The following is a 20,365-nucleotide window of genomic DNA, read 5'->3' on the forward strand; positions in this document are numbered from 1 at the left end:
AAGGAATCACCTCTGTAAAATCAGCATGGTAGATACCTTACAGGATAATTAGATTCAAAACACAGAGAATCCCTCTAGGCAAAACCTTAAGTTACAAAAAAGGTACACAGACAGGAATAGTCATTCTATTCAGCACAGTTCTTTTCTCAGCCATTTAAAGAAATCATAATCTAACACATACCTAGCTAGATTACTTACTAAAAGTTCTAAGACTCCATTCTTGGTCTGTCCCCGGCAAAAGCAGCATACAGACAGACACAGACACTTTGTTTTTCTCCCTCCTCCCAGCTTTTGAAAGTATCTTGTCTCCTCATTGGTCATTTTGGTCAGGTGCCAGCGAGGTTACCTTTAGCTTCTTAACCCTTTACAGGTGAGAGGATTTTTCCTCTGGCCAGGAGGGATTTTAAAGGGGTTTACCCTTCCCTTTATATTTATGACAAGCACCATGATGCCCACATTGCCAGGGCTCCTGCTTTCAGAGAAGTCTGTGTCCATGTCCTCATCACTCACGTTACAGTGCTGATGTCGCCTTCTCACCCGGTATCGCTTTGCCAGGTTCCAGTGCTGCATATACTGCTGGATAATGCTTGTGGTGTTTAATGTGCTCCTAATTGCCAAAGTGATCTGAGCGGGCTCCATGCTTGCCGTGGTATGGCGTCTGCACAGAAAAAAGGCACAGAACGATTGTCTGCCATTGCCCTGACGGAGGGAGGGGTGACTGACGACATGGCTTACAGGGTTGGCTTACAGGGAATTAAAATCAACAAAGGGGGGGGCTTTGCGAGAAACTGAATGGCCCCCTCAAGGATAGAACTCAAAACCTCAAGGATAAAACTCAAAACTGGGTTTGGCAGGCCGTTGATTTCACAGACGGAAGGAGGAGAAAATGAATACAAAACAAATCTTGTCTATTTCTTGTTTTGAGCCACTTCATCTATCTTTATACATCTTGCTGGCAGCAGACTGTGCAGTACAACCGCTAGCCATCGTCATCTCCTGGGTGCTCGGCAGAAGACGGTGCAGTATGACGACTAGCCATCATCTTCTGCTGGCTGGAGACTAAAAGACAGTGCACTGCCAGTAGGACTGAATCGCCACGAGACGAAACTTAAAAGGGAAATGACCTGGCTGAGTCACTCCCATGTTTGCCCAGGCGTCCGATTAAAAGAGAATCATAGAATCATAGAATATCAGGGTTGGAAGGGACCCCAGAAGGTCATCTAGTCCAACCCCCTGCTCAAAGCAGGACCAATTCCCAGTTAAATCATCCCAGCCAGGGCTTTGTCAAGCCTGGACCCAGGAGCACCCAGGACTACGTCAATGACGGCTACCAGTCACACTGCACTGTCTGCTGCCAAAAGGCAATTAACTGCTGCTGTGTAGCAATGCAGTACCACGTCTGCCAGTACCCAGGAGACATACGGTGACGGTTACCTGAGCGGGCTCCATGCTTTCCATGGTATGGCATCTGCACAGGTAACTCAAGAAAAAAGGCGCAAAACGATTGTCTGCCCTTGCTTTCACGGAGGGAGGGAGGGAACGGGGGCCTGACGATATGTACCCAGAACCACCCACGACAATGTTTTAGCCCCATCAAGCACTGGGATTTCTACCCAGAATTCAGATGGGCGGCGGAGACTGCGGGAACTGTGGGATAGCCACCCACAGTGCAACGCTCCAGAAGCCGACGGTTGCCTGGGTACTGTGGACACACTCTGCCGACTACGTGCACTTAGAGCACTTGTGTGGGGACACACACAATCAACTGTATAAAACCGCTTTCTACAAAACCAACTTCTATAAATTCGACCTAATTTTGTAGTGTAGACATACCTGGAGTGTGCTTGTGTGTGCATGTGAGTGAATGAGTGTCATAAATATAAAGGTAAGGGTAAACACCTTTAAATCCCTCCGGGCCAGAGGAAAAACCCTTTCACCTGTAAAGGGTTAAGAAGCTAAGATAACCTCACTGGCACCTGACCAAAATGACCAATGAGGAGACAAGATACTTTCAAAGCTGGAGGGGGGGCGGAAACAAAGGGTTCTCTCTGTCTATGTGATGCTTTTGCCGGGACCAGAGCAAGAATGCAGGTCAGAAGTCCTGTAAAAAGTCAGTAAGCAATCTAGTTAGATGTGCATTAGATTCTGTTTTGTTTAAACGGCTGATAAAATAAGCTGTGCTGAATGGAATGTATATTCCTGTTTTTGTGTCTTTTTGTAACTTAAGGTTTTGCCTAGAGTGATTCTCTATATTTTTGAATCTGATTACCCTGTAAGGTATTTACCATCCTGATTTTACAGAGGTGTTTCTTTTACTTTTTCTTTAATTAAAATTCTTCTTTTAAGAACCTGATTGTTTTTAAGATCCAAGGGTTTGGGTCTGTGTTCACCTATGAAAATTGGTGAGGATTTTTATCAAGCCCTCCCCAGGAAAGGGGGTGTAGGGCTTGGGGGGATTTTTTTGGGGGGAAGATGTTTCCAAGTGGGCACTTCCCCTGTTATTATTGTTAGACACTTTGGTGGTGGTAGCATTTAACCTAAGCTGGTAAGAGTAAGCTTAGGGGGTCTTTCATGCAGGTCCCCACATCTGTACCCTAGAGTTCACAGTAGGGAAGGAACCTTGACAATGAGTGTAATATATATCATACCCATATGATACAGTGTTGATTGAAACATGTATTACCAATAAATGTTCAGTACTTTAAGTACAACATTGCGCTCTCCTGCTCGTGCTTCCTCCTGGCATCCCACTTTCCCACTTACCTCAGGGCTTTGGTCTCCTTCCCCCAGTGAATGTAGTTTAAAGCCCTCCTCCCTAGGTTAGCCAGCCTGCTTGCAAAGATGCTCTTCCCTCTCTTCGTTAGATGGAGCCTGCCTCTTTCTAGCAATCCTTCTTCTTGGAACACCATCCCATGGTCAAAGAATCCAAAGCCTTCTCTTCGAAGGCTTTCCCAGAACTGCAATGTAGCGGATGTTTCCCTTCCACTCCTGTGTCAGCAGAGAGGGGGAAGGCACCTGTGATGTTGAGAGACCAGGTGCCAGCTCTTTCCAAGGCTGTAGGCATCAGCTGAACACTGGCAAATTCATAGCTGAAAACCAGATCAGCTCACTTGTATGTCAGTATTGTTCAAGATCGGTGTTAGGCTTGTAAGGATGGTTTAAGGCAAAGTTTCTCAAACTGTGGTCCGTCGACCACCAGTGGTCCATGAACTCCATTCAGGTGGTCCACGGATAGTTCCCTCTAAGGTGAGCACCCGGGTGGCTGCACACAAGAGAATGAAGGGCCACTCACCTAATTAGTGGAGCCACGCAGGCATGGCTCCACTAATTGGGTGCCTGGACCCTGGAGAAGATGCACATGTAAAGTGAGGTGGTGATCTTGGGGGGAATAGGAGGTAGGTGGGAGGGGGCAGTGGGGTGAGAAGAGGGGGTGGGGTGAATTTGGGACATGCAGGGCTGCAGTGGCCAGAGAAAGAGATGACTTTCCACAGCTCCAGGGCTGCAGCTGCCGGGGAGAGATGGTCCTCCTTCCCAGCCCAGCTCGGTGGCTCCTGCAGAGGGAGAGAAAGGGCACATCCATCACATTAGAAAGGTAAGACTACTGATATTAAAATATGAGTTGTGCACTTTTATTTGTAGAAAAAAAACCATTAATTATTATTACAGTTTTTTATATAGTGCTTTTATTCAAGGCGCTTTACAATGGTACAAACAACAATGGTACAATGTTTGTACAATGGTACAAACAACATTTGGAAACATCATTAAGTGGCCCACCGAGACCCTCAGCAATTTTCAAATGGTCTACAAAAAAAAGTTTGAGAACCACTGGTTTAATGTTTAGACTCTGTAAGATGCTTATAGTTTCTGCATACATTAGTCTTACTTATAATTTCTGTATAAGGTAATATGTAAGTTTTGTTTTATAACTGTAAAAATGCCCGCTCTGAACTTGTGAACCCGGGCAGGAGGAGTGGTTTTCCCACCCATGGAGAAGGACTATAAAACTAACAGGGCCATTGTGATACAAAGACTGGGTTGATGGTCCTCTCACATCCAGGAAGGTGCTATGTGCAAGAAAGCTCATCCCATCAGCTTCAATTCTGGAAGAAGGGAATGAAGATCTCTGACAAGAAAATTCTTTATCTCTTTGCTGTTTGGACTCTCCCCAGCAGAGACCCCCAGGGTCAACCTGGGTTAGCCCTAAAAGACATTCAGTGCTGACAGATGAGTGCAATTCTGTCACCTTTTGGAACCATAGACTGTAACTCACTTGTGTATATATGTTGCCTGCAACCTGTCTCTCAGTTATTTTTCCTAGTTAACAAATCCTTAGTTTATTATAGGATTGGCTACAAGCATTGTCTTTGGTGTGAGATCTAAGGTACATATTGAGGCACAGGTGAATACTAAGCAAAAAGTCTCTTGGGACTGGGGGCAACCTGCATATTTTGTGATCTTAGGTATAAGTGACCATTTATCACAAAGTCCAGCTTGCCTGCGTGGCAAGAGAGACCGGAGCACCCAAGGGCACTGTCTGTGACTCTGTGGTAAGACTGTTCTAGTGCTTCAGAAATTCACATTTGTTACTGGCTTGGTGAAATCACACCACCACGTTGGGGGTGTCTGCCCCACTTTCTGACAGTCTGCCCTGAAGTTGGCACTCATGGTCATGAGCCACTTGAGAGAGAGTGACAGCACCATCCAGGTAAAGAGCAGTGCTGCATATCTTCCCCTTGGGCCCACTGCCTTTTTCAACAAGACCCTTCTCTGCCTCCTGGGGACACCTCAGGGTAACATCCCTCAGTATAAGGAAAGCCTGAAGAGGTGCACATGCAGTTACCTACTGTGATGGTTCTTGGGGTACCTAGGACTGAGAGTCATAGAATCATAGAGTCACTTTGTTACCCCCATCTACAGGGGGACAGTGGCTTGCTTGTGCTTAGCTGGGTGTCAGCTCCTTGACAGCACCAGCTTGTTAGTCTTCCAAGCTCTCTCTTCTGGGCTAGGCCAGCCCTTAATTTACCTAGCAGGTTAACAATAGATGCAACCTAGTCCCTGAGTCCCTTTGAAGTGTTCTCCTGTGATATCCAGCCCCTGACACTAGCTACTCACAGAATTACCAAGGAAAAACAGCAGCTTGTACGCGTCACCTCACAATCAGCAGCTTGCTTAATACCACAGCACTTTGATAAAGTTTATTACAAAAGATGCAAGATTCAAGTGATAGTGAGTAATGATATTGGAAACAAAAGGTTACACATAAAACAAGATCAGAACACGCTTTCTAGACACTAAACTGAACTAACAGGTTATCCTCATGCCTGGAGAAGTTTATTTCCCCAAAGACCTCTGTAGTGGTGGCTGAAACTTCGCTTTCATGAATACAAATGTCTCTTTACCTCCTAGAAGCAGAATAAGGGGATGTCTGCCCATGGCTTATTTTTCCTGGGTGCTGCTTCTCTGTTGACTTTTCATCTGTTTGATAGCTTTGTATGTAGATGGACATCCATTCTGTTAGCTTATAATGCTTAATTTGTAGCAGACAAGGAGAGAGAGGTGCAGAGAGATCTCTTGTCTGACAGAAAAAACATTTTGTCATTTCTGCTGGTGATTCATACCTAGATACAGAATCTAAGAACATATTTACATAGTCTCTGTATGTACATTTCACAACTATATGAATAACCAGTGTGTCATAAATATAAAGGGAAGGGTAAACTTCTTGAAAATCCCTCCTGGCCAGAGGAAAAACCCTTTCACCTGTAAAGGGTTAAGAAGCTAGGATAACCTCGCTGGCACCTGACCAAAATGACCAATGAGGAGACAAGATACTTTCAAAAGCTGAGGGGAGGGAGAAACAAAGCCTCTCTCTCTGTCTGTGTGATGCTTTTGCCGGGGACAGAACAGGAATGGCATCTTAGAACTTAGTAAGTAATCTAGCTAGATATGCATTAGATTCTGATTCCTTTAAATGGCTGAGAAAATAAGTTGTGCTGAATGGAATGTAGATTCCTGTTTTTTTGTCTTTTTGTAACTTAAGTTTTTGCCTAGAGGGATTCCCTGTTTTGAATCTGACTATCCTGTAAGGTATTTACCATTCTGATTTAACAGAGGTGATTCTTTTTACTTTTTCTTCTATTAAAATTCTTCTTTTAAGAATCCAATTGCTTTTTCATTGTTCTTAAGATCCAAGCGTTTGGGTCTGTGTTCACCTATGCAAATTGGTGAGGATTTTTATCAAACCTTCCCCAGGAAAGGGGGTGTAAGGGTTGGGAGGAATTTGGGGGGAAAGACGTTTCCCAATTGTATACTTGTTAGACGTTTGGTGGTGGCAGTGATAAAGTCCAAGGGCAAAAGATAAAATAGTTTGTACTTGGGGGAAGTTTTAACCTAAGCTGGTAAAAGTAAGCTTAGGAGGTTTTCAAGCAGGTCCCCACATCTGTACTCTAGAGTTCAGAGTGGGGAAGAAACCTTGACACAGTGTGAGCCTAGCTTTCATTTAAGACCTCACGTGACATTCTTGGCGGAACCAGAATGTACAGACCAGAATTAGGACATTCCTGTAACCTCTTTACCAGTCAACATTAAGGGGTCATTAAGTCACACCTATCCCTGCCCCCTGCTCTCAAGGGAGAGCAAGGAAAAAGGAAAGGACATACAGGAAAGGCTTCTGAATATGATGCAGAAGCAAACAGCACGGCTAGAGAACACAGTGGGATGATGTTGACAAAGAACACCCCAACCTAGCCATGTTTTGCAGCCCGTGGAGAACACAGGGTAGTGGGAGCCCCCTTTTGTGCCCTCAAATGGCAGGCCCTGCCTCCACCATTGCACCCACCAAGACAAGGAGAACTATTTTGTTCTACACATTTGTTGTGAGCCTATCAACACAGCCATGTATGTGCTCAGCACTTGTCACAGGGCCATTGGTTTGAAATTTTCCCTGTGTTATGTTTAATCAACAAAGATTTTGTCCTGTACAACTCAGCTGAAAAATTTAACTGAGATGCAGATCCCTTCTAATAGTATCAACTCTTAATAAAATCTCAACACACTGGATTACAGGACATTCATTTTCTACCTCAACACATCCCTGACCATGTTTCCCTGACCAATTAGGGAACCTCATAGGGGTCCCCTCTTTGGCAGCTCATAACATGCAGAAAGTCCCTTCATGTCCACCTGCCAGCTATCAGTGAAGATCTTCCCCTTGCTCTCAGAGATGTTCAGCAAAACCCAGCAAGTATCTACCACACTAGGCAGATCTGCTTGGCATCCTCCAATCTTGTCAGAAGGCTCCTCCTTTTTTCTTTCTGTCTTCCAAATACCCACTCCACAGCAAATCTACTCGGGGTTTAGTTAAAAAGCTCCTTTCGCCTTGTCCAAGTGTCCTGGAAAATGGTTCAGAAGTCAGGAATGCAGAGGTGAAGCTGTCTCCAGAAAGTTGTTGGATTCCAGCTAATTTTCAAAGTAAAATTACCAAAAGAATCAAACAATTATCAGAATTGGTAAGTGAGAGAAGCAACAATTAATTAGATGGAACTGTGAACAATAGCTTCTCATACAACCAGTTCAGGAAAACCAAACAAGCACATGAAATTATTAATTATGGTTATTAGTGAGACTGCTATCAGGGTGTAACCACAGAAGAATGTATTGGGGATACTTTTCCCTAAACACTAAGGGATGTCCCAAAATAAACCATTAAAATTGACTTTAAAATAAACATTTAAGAAATAAGAAATGACAGAAGAAACCAACAAACAATTAAATCATGAAGAATTATCCAAATGAGATACTCCAGGTAAATAAAACAAATAATACAATGGAGCAACTCTTAAAACCAGGGCTTTGGAGCAGAGCCCGGAGCTGGAGCATGGAGCAGCTCCAGAGCAGTGGAGCTGCAGGTTTTTGCCTGGAGCTGGAGTACAGCTCCAAAGCCCTGCTTAAAATAACCTCTTAACTAAACATGAAATACTAAATAAGACAGTAAATAAAAACAACATTGGTTAAATATATTGAATGGACCAGATATAAAACAGTATAAATTTTAAAAAGCTGTGAGCATTAAACACAGTGGTATTCACTTAATTACTTAGGATACTTACAGCATCAACAGGATGATTATCCTAATTAAGATTAATTAGTAGCTAAGCATCAACGTAATTCAACAGCTCAATTTAACAAAATAGTGTAATATAACCAAGTAAAAACTCAGTGAAGTAACTAGATTACAACAACTATAATTCAACTTGATATTAAAACTTTTAAACTAAAAATAAATTTGAACAAGAGAGGTTGCACAGGACAACAGAACTGAAAGTAGTTTCAACTAACAAAAGCTAGCAAAACCATTGATACTTCTTTTCCGTCTCTCTTACGATGGTAGTATTCCGAGGCTAAGCATGATTCTTAAGGCAAATTCACATACATATGATTACTACAGCTTGGAATTCAGCAGTGTAGACACATGTCTATCTGGACATGGTTTCAATGCACTGCATCCACTGGCAATGGCTGTAGTAGGAAGAGAGGCTGACATATGCCCTTGTATTAAAGGCCTGGTATAAGGCAGGGACTGCTAACAGAATTTGGTAAGAATAGGGCTAATATTGCGAAAATACATATTCCTAAGAAGTGCTAAGCACAAAGTATTCATGCAAACACATTCCAATATTAAGTGGTACGAGAACATTCGGGTATTAAAAATGGTAAAAAACATTTTTCAAAAATAACAGGAACACACTGATCCCTTTTAAAGATAAAGTCAGGATGACAGCATATAATGAAAATGTTTTAATTCAACCAACATGTACAAGGTGATAACTAGCTACATCAGGGGGTAGTAACTAATTATGTCAGAGGCAGTACTAACTTGTTTGTATTCGGGTATAAAAATATATTTCAGAGGGATAATATTTGTTCAGCCGAGGGGGGAACGGAAAGTCCCACCATTCACTAGGCTGCGTCCATTGTTACAAACATACATGTTTTAGTATTCTTGTAGAGTCTGCCAGGTGCTATTACCGTGCTTTGTCAACAATAAACCTGGCCTGGTGCCTTCGTACCTTAACGGATCTTGTAGTCATTGAGTGGTTCATTCAAGGTCTGCTGTGCCAGCTAGCTGTCTGCAGAGGTGGGGCAGCACACACAAAAAACACATACACAGCCAAACATCTAACCACACTGGTGACCCACAACTTCATGACTCAGTGAACAGCAAGCTGGGTCTACATTATGGTGCATAGCTGCATGTGTCAGTGAAAGGCTCTGGCAGGAGTAGGCCACAGGAAAAGGCTCAGCAGGGAGAGCTGCTGGAGTCTTTCCCCACAGCCAGAGTCTCCCTGCCCTAGGCAAAGGCTCCAGCAGCTCCCAGAGTCAGGGAAAGGGTCTGGCAGCAAACTGAGGCAGGGAGGAAGGGGGACACTGCGTTGCTAAAAATAGCAGTGTAGATAGGGGAGGCAGTGCCTGGATGAGTTGAGGGCCAGTGTAAGGTACATATCCACAGGGTTCAGTCATGTCTTTAGTCTCCTAAGCCGTGCCTCACCTTCTACACTGCTATTTATAACTGTGCTAGAGAAGTCCCTACACCACGATTGGAATGAAGCTAGAGGCGAGTGTAAGGTATGAGCACTTTAGATAGCTCTGTAGTTCAAAAATCATACACAAAAATCATACACAAAAATTAAAGTTAGTTTGAAAGTATTCTAAAGTTTCAAACACACACAAAGATGGATGTGAGATTTTGAAGTCAGAAGATAGCTTTTTTTCTCTCACACACAGTGTAATGTAACGAGGGAGAGAGATTTAAGGATGCATTTTTCACCAGCAGGTAATTCTCACTCAAATGTGTAAACACAGCACAGCTGCAGGGGATGAGTGTGAGATGCAGAGCAGAACAGTTATTTAACAAAATTGCTAGCTCCCACTAGCACTTAAAGGTACAAATTGAATTAAAGTAAGAAAACAAAACAGAATTTATCATCCAACAATGAATTTCCACAAATGATAACACATTTGAGATTTAGTTATGTACTCAACAAACCACAGATGTCAAGAGTAGCTCTTTTAAGCAGTATACCAGATAATTTAGTAATCAAGTGAAGTGAGCGCAGCACTACACACACAAGTGTAAGCAATAATTGGCAATTACAAGTGAAAGCACACAGTCTAACTCAGCACCAAATCAATTTTAATTATAATTTTGTCAAATTCAAATCCTATAACTTAGTCCGGTTGCCCCTCCAGTTGCCGGCAGTTCAGCTGTCCCTCCCCCCACTGCCATGTGCTACTCCTGCCCTCTGCCTTGGAGCTGCTCCAGGGAGCCTTCTGCTTGCTGTGCGGGGGTGAGAGGAGGGGAGAGGAGGGGGGCTAATGTCAGGGTGTTCCCCTCCCCCTCTGCTCCTGCCCCTCACTTACCCCTTCTCCATAGGGCAGGCGGGGGGACACAACAGGGCTCAGGACAGAAGGAGCTTGCTGGCTGCAGCTACTGTCTCAACTTGCTGATCTACTTAAAAAGGCAATTGTAGGATGCCTATCTCTGCATACTCATCTTACAGGGAGATTGGGCTCCAAACTCAGGCTCTGCGGATCCCAGTGTCATACCTGTGATTTTCTACGACCCTAAAAGTTAGATGTTGTAATTCTCGATGTCACAACACCTAGGCCCCTTGGTGGATCCAGGCCCAAAACACTATCAAGAATAAATGAGAAGTCACATTGTATAAGATAAAGATGGTTCTAGGTGAATAACATCAAACTTTAATATAGGAGCTGAACAGAGGATGCTATAATCAAATCCCATCATAACATGGGACTCTAGCTCAGCCTCTTGCTCTGCACAGCTCTGTTCCTGGCAGTTAATTTCATTCTCTCCTTTAACAACTATTGCATGTTCTTGTTATATGGTCACTCCAGACTGTCCTGACTCTCTGGGAATCATAGGACCCAACAAAGGTGTTATTTACTTGATCCACCCCTAGCCAGGACACTTCTAGGCTTTGTGTCCTGTTTGGATTTTCTTATGCCTAATGAGGGTTGAGCTGTGCCGGAATAGTTTCCCGCAGTGGGGGCATTCATAGGGTCTCTCTCCCCTGTGAATTCTCTGATGTGATCGAAGGTGTGAGTTGCAAGTAAAGCTTTTCTCGCATTCATTGCATTTGTAAGGTCTCTGCCCTGTGTGAGTTCTCTGGTGGTCAGTAAGGGCTGACTTCTTGCAGAAACTTTTCCCACATTCAGGGCATTTAAAGGGTTTTTCTCCTGTGTGGATTCTCTGGTGAGTAATAAGGGCTGATCTGCAAAGGAAGCTTTTCCCACAGTTGTTGCACGTGTTTGGTCTCTCTCCAGTGGGGATTCTCTGCTGAACAGTTTCTTTGATTTGCTTAACCCCTCTGCTCTTCTGAGCGGATTTACCCTGTCTCTGCCCTGGCTGGTTTCCCTGATGTCTCTCTGGTCTGCACTGACTCTGCAAGGCCTCCTTGTGCTCAGGGTTCTGGAAAACATTCCTTTCAGATCTTCCTGATAGAATCCCATGTGTTTCCATTTGCTCGGGACCTTCCTGCTGAGGGTTCTCCTCCTTGTTCTCACTCACCATCCCATCACCTGCTGGGACAGAGACAGAATCCAGACAGAAGTCACTCCCTGTGCTGGGGGAAAGGGAATCTCAGAAAGAGGGAAAGGAAAGGGGGAATAAACCCAAACAACTGCTGGGAAGATGAAAATATCAGGAGCTAAATCACCACCCCTCCAAAAAATCTTCCCCAGAGGAGAGACAGGAGGGGACCCAGCCATTCTTCACATCCTCTGAATATAAATAAAGGCAGGGGCTGAAGAGTCAGACAGTCTTGATTCATAGATACTAAGGTCAGAAGGGACCATTATGATCATCTAGTCTGACCTCCACCACAACGCAGGCCCCAGAATTTCACCCACCCACTTGATGAAGAGCCATGTTTGCATGAGGATACAAGAATTGGTTTCTGAGGCAGGTTAGCTGATTCCTCACCTGTGTGGGCATCTCTTGAGATCTCCCTTTCCTCATAGCCCCAGAGACTGGGGATCCATGGCTCCTCCCCTCGTTCCAGCCAGGAGATCACACTGGGTTTGGAAATCAGAAATCCTGCTTGGGGAAAGGGAACAAATGCTTATCTTGTTCATTAAGGTTAGTGCAAAGTTACTTCCAGACCCAGGATCTGAGCAGCAAAATGCAAAAAGGGTCTTTCCCCTACCCATCCCCACATTACAGGGACTGGGCTATAAACTGTAAAAGATCCCATGATGAACTGGGCTGGAGCAAGGGTTCATCCACTCTGCCTAGGGAGCAGCCCTAAATTATTCCCCGGGGAAGCTGAGCAGAGTTGCTATGCTCTCTAGGTATTTGGGGTACAAGTAAATTCTCCATCACTGCCAATGACACCTCCCCTCCACACCCACACACCTTCACAACAGAGGCCAAGCTCTCTCATGTCTCCTAATGTGTCCATGGAACACTTGGGTCCACAAGGCTGTCATCCCTGATTGGAGTCTCTAGGTGCTTCCCTGAGAACAGTTGTTAAAAAATAAACAGAGGAAATGCCACTGATGGCCTGGAAAGAAAATCACTAGACACCTGCTCCCAGTCCATTGCAGAGAGCAAAGAGCCTGCTCTCATAGGCACTACAGCCCCATCCCCTGGCTGCTGAATGCTCAATCAGCCATTCCTCACTGCCCATGAGACCTGCTCTGCCCACCCAGATGCCCAGCTGACTGCCATCTCAGGTGTGGTGCTGGCTCTTCTCACTATCTCATCCTGCTCCATACTCCACAGATACAGCAAGGACCACTTTGGAGGAAAAGTTGCCAGTCTCCTCCTGCCTAGGCTCAAATAGTAGAATAATAGAAATGTTGAGCTGGAAGGGACCTTAAGAGGCCATCTAATCCAGCCCTCTGTGCTGGGACAGGACCAAGTATACTAGGCCATCCCTGACAGGTGTTCATCTAAGATGTCCAAAACTCCAGTGATGGTGATTCAACCAACTTCTTTGGTAATATGTTCCAGTACTCAACTATCCTTAGAGTTAGAAAGGTGTTTTCCTAATATCTAACCCAAATCTCCCTTGCTGCAGATTAAGCTGATTATTTCTTGTCCTGCTTCAGTGGACGTGGAGAAAAAACCACTGTCCTCTTTAAAAAAACATATTTGAAAGCTTATGCTCAAATAAATTGGTTAGTCTCTAAGGTGCCACAAGTCCTCCTTTTCTTTCATTTGAAGACTGTTATCAGGTCCCCCCGTCAGTCTTCTTTTGTCAGGACTAAATACCCCCAGGTTTTTAAACGTTTCCTAGTCTTTCATGTTTTCTAAACCATTTTTCATTTTTGTTCCACTCTTCTGGACTCTCTCCAAGTTGTCCACACCTTCCTTAAATTGTGGTGCCCATAACAGGACACAATACTCCAGCTGAGGCTCACCAGTGCTGAGCAGAGTAGGACAATTACATCCCACATCTCACATATGAAACTCCTGTTGATAAACGCCAGAACTACTTTAGCCTTTTTTACAACTGCATCACGTTGTTAGCTCATAATCAATCAGTGACAATTTTTTCTGCAGTACTACTACCTAGCTACTTATTCCCCATTTGTTCCCCATGTAGATACTCATAGGCAGTAATCAATCCACCCCTTAATGTTCTCTTTAAGCTAAATAGATTGAGCTCCTTGAGTCTATCACTATAAGTCAGGCTTTCTAGTAAACATTGTTGTGTCTTTTTGCCAAACCCTCTCAAAATTTACAAACATTCTTCTTGAATTGTGGGCACCAGAACTGGACACAGAGCATCCCAGCAGTGATCGCACTAGTGCTGAATAAAGAGGTAAAATAATCTCTCTACTCCTCCTTGAGATTCCCTTGTTTAGGCATCCCAGGATCCAGAGGCAGACTAAGATTTCCTGGGGCCCTGGGTCAGAGCAAGTGGGGAGCCCCTCCCCATCCCTTCCACCTGCAGCCTGGCCCCCATTCCGCCTGTGGCCCCACCCACAGCCCCACTTCTTTCTGTCCCTTCCCCAGCGCCTGCCCCTGTTCCACCCAGGGTCCTCCCCATCCCGCCCCTCCATTGCAGCCCCACAACCCCTTTTGCTCCTTTCTGCTCTCCCTGCCCCACTGCGGCCCCAAGACTGGAGAAGTTGTGTCCCCATGCCACGGCCCCAGGGCCACAATGGGGAGCGCGAGCTCTTCCAGTTCCAGGGCTACAGCAGGGGTCTGGGTGCTGGGGCTTCCCCCGACACCCCTTTGCATTTCTGCAGGGGATCAGAGTCAGGGGGTTGGGGCTTATCCCACCCCGCCTGCCTGGTGCTTCTTCTGGAGAGTAGGTCGGGCTTGGGGACTTGCCCTGCTCCCTGCAGCTGCTGCCAGGGACAGGTCGGGGCTGCTGGAGAGGAGCTCCAGGCTTCCTCCAGCAGCGGTGGATTTTTTTCCAGGGGTCTCCCAGTTGGTCAGGGCCCTTGGGCACAGGCCACATCAGCCCAGTGGCTAGTCCACTACTTCCAGGATTGCATTAGCTCTTTTGGCCACAGCATCACACAGGGAGCTCATGTTCATCTGATTATGCACCACAACCCTCAAATCCTTTTCAGACTCACTGCTTTTCCTCCATCATTTAAGTATTGCCAACTTTCCTTGTTCTCAGAAGTATACATTTACATTTAGTCATATCGAAATGTGGTAAACACTCAGTATACTATGAGATATCCAGATCACTCTGAAACAGTATCCTGACCTTTTCACTATTTACCACTCCCTCAATTTTTATGTCACTCACAAACTTTATCAGTGATGATTTTATCTTTTCTTTCAGGTCATTCATAAACACATTAAATAGCATAGGGTCTAGAACCAATGCCGGTGGGAGTCCACTCAACACACACACACGATGACTATTCCCGATTTATAGTTACATTTTGAGACCTATCAGTTAGCCAGTTATTAATCCTTTTAATATGTGCTGTGTTAATTTTATATCTAATATTTTAATCAAAATATTTTGAACAAAGTCAAACATCTCATAGAAGTCTATTACATCAAAACTTTTACTTTTATCAACCAAATTTATAATCTCAAAAAAAAAATCAAGTGAGTTTGACAGGATCTATTTTTCATAAACACACATTGATTTACATGAATTACCTTACTCTCCTTTATTTCTTTATTAATCGGGTCCTATATTAGCTTCTCCAGTATCTTCCTGTGATTAATATCAGGCTGACAAGCCTATAATAATCTGGGTCATCCTGTTTACCCTTTTTGAAAATTGGCACATTAGCTTTCTTCCAGACATTTGGAACTTCCCCAGTGCTCCAAAACTTATTGAAAATCAACATTCATGGACAGTGAGTTCCTCAGCCAGTTCTTTTAAACCTCTTAGGTGCAAGTTATTTGGACCTGCTGAATTAATAATGTCTAACTTTAGTAGCTTTTGTTTAACATTCTCCAGAGATACCAATGGAATGGAAAGAGTGTTATAACCACCCTGTGATATGACTAAATCATCTTTTGCATCCTCAAATTCAAAATAGAAAAATATTTATTGAAGACTTCTGCCATTTCTAAATTATTATTGATAATGTTATCATTTCCACTTAGTAATATACTACTATCATTGTCAGGATTGCTTATTGTTCCTAATATTTTTTAAAATCTCCTTCTTATTGTTGGGAACACTGGGGCATGGCCACTAGGTAACTCGAGGGGATGGAAGACCACAAGTGTCGATGAAGCCCCCTCGCACTAGGCCCCTGTGTCCTTGCCCCCCCCCCTCCTGCCTGGAGGCACTCGCAGCAGCTCTGTGTGCTAGGCCCAAGTGTCCTTGGCCCCCCCGCCTGGAGGCACACACAGCAGTTATGCTGAGAATCTGCAACAGTATGTTGCAGAGTCAGACTGCCTGAAACTAAGCAAGGCCAAACAGGGGAGATATGGAAGAACAATGCTGAATAAAGCAGCTTTATGTATAGTTTAACAAATGATACAGAGAATCAGGGAACTAGCTGGGAACTGGATTGGCTGGCTATATGGATACTTGGAGCAGCTTGCTATTGGATAAGTATGCTGGAAAAAAGGATGTATAAAAGCCTGTGTAACTTCCTGCTCTGTTGTGCAGGATTTGAGATTTTATTCTCCCTGTACCTTTTTGCAGCTGCAAATAAACTTTTCTGCTTCTCCACCCCGTTGTGATTATTGGGTGTAGCACACCGGGTAACGAACCACTCAAGCTGTTGTTCAGCCTCTCGGCACTGGGTGCCGGCAACATTATCGTTCTTAACTCTGCTGGCCATAGATTTCTCCTTGCGTCCCTTGGCTTCCCTTATCAATTTTTTTACACTTCCCAACTTCTGATTTATTTTCATAATGGTCAAACTCCCCTTTCTTCCATTTGTTATAAATATATTTTATTTTGTATTTTACAGCTGCCTTCACCCTCCCTCTAAACAGGTTGGTATTTTAACCAGCACAGCCTTCTTCCTCAGTTGTGGAATTGTGGCTTTTTGGGCATCCAGGAAGGTGTTATTAAATTGATTCCCAATTATCATTCACATTTTTCTGATGAAATTCTTCCTCCCAGCTGATTTGGCTCATAATTGTTTTCAACTTTGTGAAATTGATCCTTTAGAAGCACCAGTTATATAACTGGTCTGGACTTTATTCTAATGCACATTATAAATATGATCAAGTCATGATCACTTTTACCTAAGCTCCATTAACATTATGTCCTTGAATCTCCTGTCCCAAGGGAGGGGACGTGGAGGGCACAGTCTCTCACACACCGGATCTGGGAATACTGGGGCTGATCCCCCTGAAATCTAGGGGACCAATGAAGAATCCTGCACAGCAGTTGAACCAGATGCTTCAGAGCCACACAGATTCTAATACCCAAGGGGACAGGAATCCTTACCCAGTGAGGCCACAATCTCATAATTCTCCTGCATGATATCCCTGTAGAGAGCTCTCTGACCCAGGTCAAGCAGAGCCCATTCCCCTTTGGTGAAATACACAGCCACCTCCTCGAAGATCACAGGCTTTGCTATGGCCATGTCACTTCTCCGTCTCATGCTGGGATGGGATGACCTGGAGCTAATGTTCTGCAGCCTGTCAGGGCAAGAAGGCAATTGAGGAGGTTTCAGAAGGGGCTTCAGTCCCTTTTACAGCCAGATTCATCCCAAGTTCTTTCCCAGACAGTTCTAGATTCTGCCATTCTGGGGGGATGTTTATGCTAAGATATTAAAAACAAGACCCTAAAGTTAAGCTCAGAAATTCATAGTCAGTTTTCTCCATCAGTGGCCTGAGTTTAAAATTGCAGAGCCTGCAACATGGGTGTTCAGTTCTGAGTGTTCACTGTTGATGAAGCTACTTATTCAGGTGCCTGAGTATGGATATAACTGTTTAATTATGCTCCTGTATTTAAAGGCCCTGGCCTTCATCATTTTATTATAGCACAGATCAGGGCTGGCCCACAACATTTTGAAACCTGAGGTCTCAATTCTACCTTCTTCCTGTTCTACTCCTCTCATGGTACTGCTCTGCTACCTACCCCAATAAAGGAGAACTAACAACTTAAAATGCCTCGTTCAAAAATTTTAAGTAACACTTAACTTTCAAATGCCTGAACAGCAAATGTAACTTTTCTTGTCTGCATAGTAAACACTGGGGTTTTTATCTGTTTGAATAATCAAAGTGGTGCTTTCCGTGCCTTCTTGGTTGCAAAGATTTGAACTACTTCCTGCTGAAGGTCCACAGTCTGGGCCAGCTCATGCTCTATTGAGATGGTTGCAAGGCTGACTAGCCTCTCCTGCGTCATTCTGGAGCGTAGATGTGATTTTATTAACTTCAGCTTGGAGAAGCTGCATTCTCCACTGGCAACTGTTACAGGAAATGTTAGAAGTATGTACAGAGCCACAAAAGCATTTGGAAAGAGGGTGGTCATTTTATTTGTGCACATATATTCCAGAACAGTCTTTGGAGTTGATCCTGCTGAAATGTATCTTGAAAGGGCTTTCAGTTCATCACCTAAATCACTCGCATCAACATCGCGCACGTCATCATGTGTCAACACTGTCTCTAGTGCCCTGCATTGCTGGTGTAGGTCTTCTTCAGGTATAGTGAGGAGTTTTGGAATATCATACAACATCCCAAATATACTGCTGTGTTCCTTCAGTTGCATGAAATGTTCTTCAACTGACTGTATTGCACAATCTAGCATCTGGTTACAGAATTCAACTTTGAATTGTTTTTTGGGGTCTCTTATGGGATTATCCTGTGCCTTGTAATCAAAATGTCGTCTTCTTCGCTGACTCTTGTATTCTTGAACGGGTGGGAAAATAGCTTTAGTGTGAAGTTCCTCTGCCAACTTCTGTGCACTCTTCAGAACGTTTTGAAATCCCTTATCTGTCTGGTAAGACTGTAGGTATGACTTTGCTTTGTCCAGTTATTCCATTGCTCCAGATATATCAAGGTCAAAACCTTGGAGTTTCTTGCTTACAACATTTATTTCAAACAGTATGTCATGCCACAACATTAAGCCACACAGAAATTGGAAGTAATGTATGTTTCTGGTGATTCCATTTCCCTCTGCCACTGTTCTCCTACGAACAGTTCCTGTCATAGCATTATCCTCCATAAATGGCAACTATGGCATCATCTATCTTCCCAATTTGGTGTTTGATAGGCTTTATCGCCTCCACTTGACTTTCCCATCGTGTGGCACTCAGTGGTTTCAGTGTCAGAGAGGAAGTTCCCAGATGTTGCTTCAAAATTTGCCATCGATGAGTTGATGCAGAGAAAAATACATAGATGCTTTGAAATACATTAAAAAAATTCAGCAGCCTCACTAGAAGCTGATGCTGCATCACTGAGCACCAAGTTCAATGAATGAAAACTGCATGGGACAAAAAAGGCTTGAGGGCTTAACTCTCGGATCCGTGTCTGCACTCCTCTGTTCTTTCCCCTCATGTTGGCACCATTATCATAGTAGCCCTGACCTCTCATGTCAGCAATCGCAATTCATGTATCTTTCAGTTTTTTAAGAAGCACATTTGTCATACCAGCTCCTGTAGCATCATTAATGTCAATAAATTCTAGAAAATGCTCTCTCACCGTCACCACTGCAGGGACATTTTCACTAGGTTCTGTTGTTGTTACAAAACGCACCATTAAAGTCATTTGTTCCATATGGCTGATGTCAGGTGTGCAGTCCAGAATAACAGAGTAATATCTTGCTGACTTCAGATCTGCCACAATCTTCTGTTTGACTTTTGTTGCCAGTAACTGTATGATCTCATTTTGAATTGTTTTTCCAAGGTAGAGGTGTGTACACGTTTCTGGGGTGGTGACTCTTCTTAGCTGCTTCTGGAGTACAGCATCAAACTCAACCATCAGCTCCACAATTTTAAGGAAGTTTCCATTGTTTGGCACATACAGCTGATCTGAAGTGCCACGCAGTGCTAGGTTTTGGGTAGCAAGCATTCTCACCATGGCAATGAGCCTTTTCAGAACATTTTGTCAGTAAAGAGACTCTGATGTTATTTTCTCTTGATGCTGATCATCTATGGGGTCCTTTAACCTTAGTCTTCTCTCATGCTCTTTCCACCTATGGAATGCTCTCTGGTGATTTGCTGCCTTCTCATGGCATGCCAGATTTCCAGCCAGATTTCTCCAGTCCTTTGTTCCTGTAGAACCCAATGTGGCTGGAACATTAGACTGGAAGAGTTTGCAACAAAAACAGTGTGCAGCATTCTGGGGTTTTGAGGACATAAGCCATGGCCTCTCCACTTTGTCACCATTGGGGATTTCACACCAGTAATGTGTTGGATGGAAACTTCTATTTTCATTGTCTTTGGGGAACATGAAGTTTTTCACTTGCTGTGACCCATGAAGTACAAGGAAGTCCCTCAGTCTACTGCTCAAGTGGGTCCACAGTCCTGGGCCATCTAGACTTAATGAAGTAAACTCAGTAGCGGCTGTTTCTTGCGCCTCCACCACACTCTTCTCTGATCTACACTTTTCTTCAGGAATGTGCATGGTTACGTCCATTTGAGATGGAGATATGGATGCTGCAATAGCTGCCAGGTCACCTGTACTCTGACTAACTGGAAGATCAGGCATCTCCGCACCACTCACATCCTCACTGGGGCCAGAAAGCTCACCGTGAACATTTGTGTCTATGTATCTCAGGAGACCTCCTTCCTGCTTAGATAGGAAAGCTTCCTTTGCTTGCTTTCTTTTTCTGAATGCTGCCCCAGAGGGGCGTTTTCCTCTTTCACTCATGACTGCTGTTCTGTGCCAGTTATAGTGGCTCTCAACACTCAGTTGAAGGGGTCAAAGAAGCAGGCTGGTAGC

The 20,365-nt window shown here is 44.1% G+C and overlaps 1 protein-coding gene across 3 annotated transcripts; it reads right to left on the minus strand.

Annotated features, from left to right (window-relative positions):
* Window positions 1-8,809: 8,809 nt before the first annotated feature.
* Window positions 8,810-17,103, minus strand: LOC140898241 (zinc finger protein 2). Of its 3 annotated transcripts, none has more exons than XM_073311810.2 (3): window positions 16,926-17,103; window positions 12,008-12,121; window positions 8,810-11,604 (listed from the first exon to the last, which is right to left on the minus strand). In XM_073311810.2, the coding sequence occupies exons 1-3, from the start codon at window positions 17,080-17,082 to the stop codon at window positions 10,997-10,999; spliced, it is 879 nt and encodes a 292-aa protein (XP_073167911.1). In that variant the 5' UTR covers window positions 17,083-17,103; the 3' UTR covers window positions 8,810-10,996. The 3 variants fall into 3 exon arrangements, with proteins under 3 accessions (XP_073167911.1, XP_073167910.1, XP_073167913.1); XM_073311809.2 differs by having other exon boundaries at window positions 8,810-11,607; XM_073311812.2 differs by lacking the exon at window positions 16,926-17,103 and adding an exon at window positions 12,440-12,516 and having other exon boundaries at window positions 8,810-11,607.
* Window positions 17,104-20,365: the final 3,262 nt, after the last annotated feature.

The sequence above is a fragment of the Lepidochelys kempii genome, chromosome 14 (assembly GCF_965140285.1).
Source record: "Lepidochelys kempii isolate rLepKem1 chromosome 14, rLepKem1.hap1, whole genome shotgun sequence".
Taxonomy (NCBI): domain Eukaryota; kingdom Metazoa; phylum Chordata; order Testudines; family Cheloniidae; genus Lepidochelys; species Lepidochelys kempii.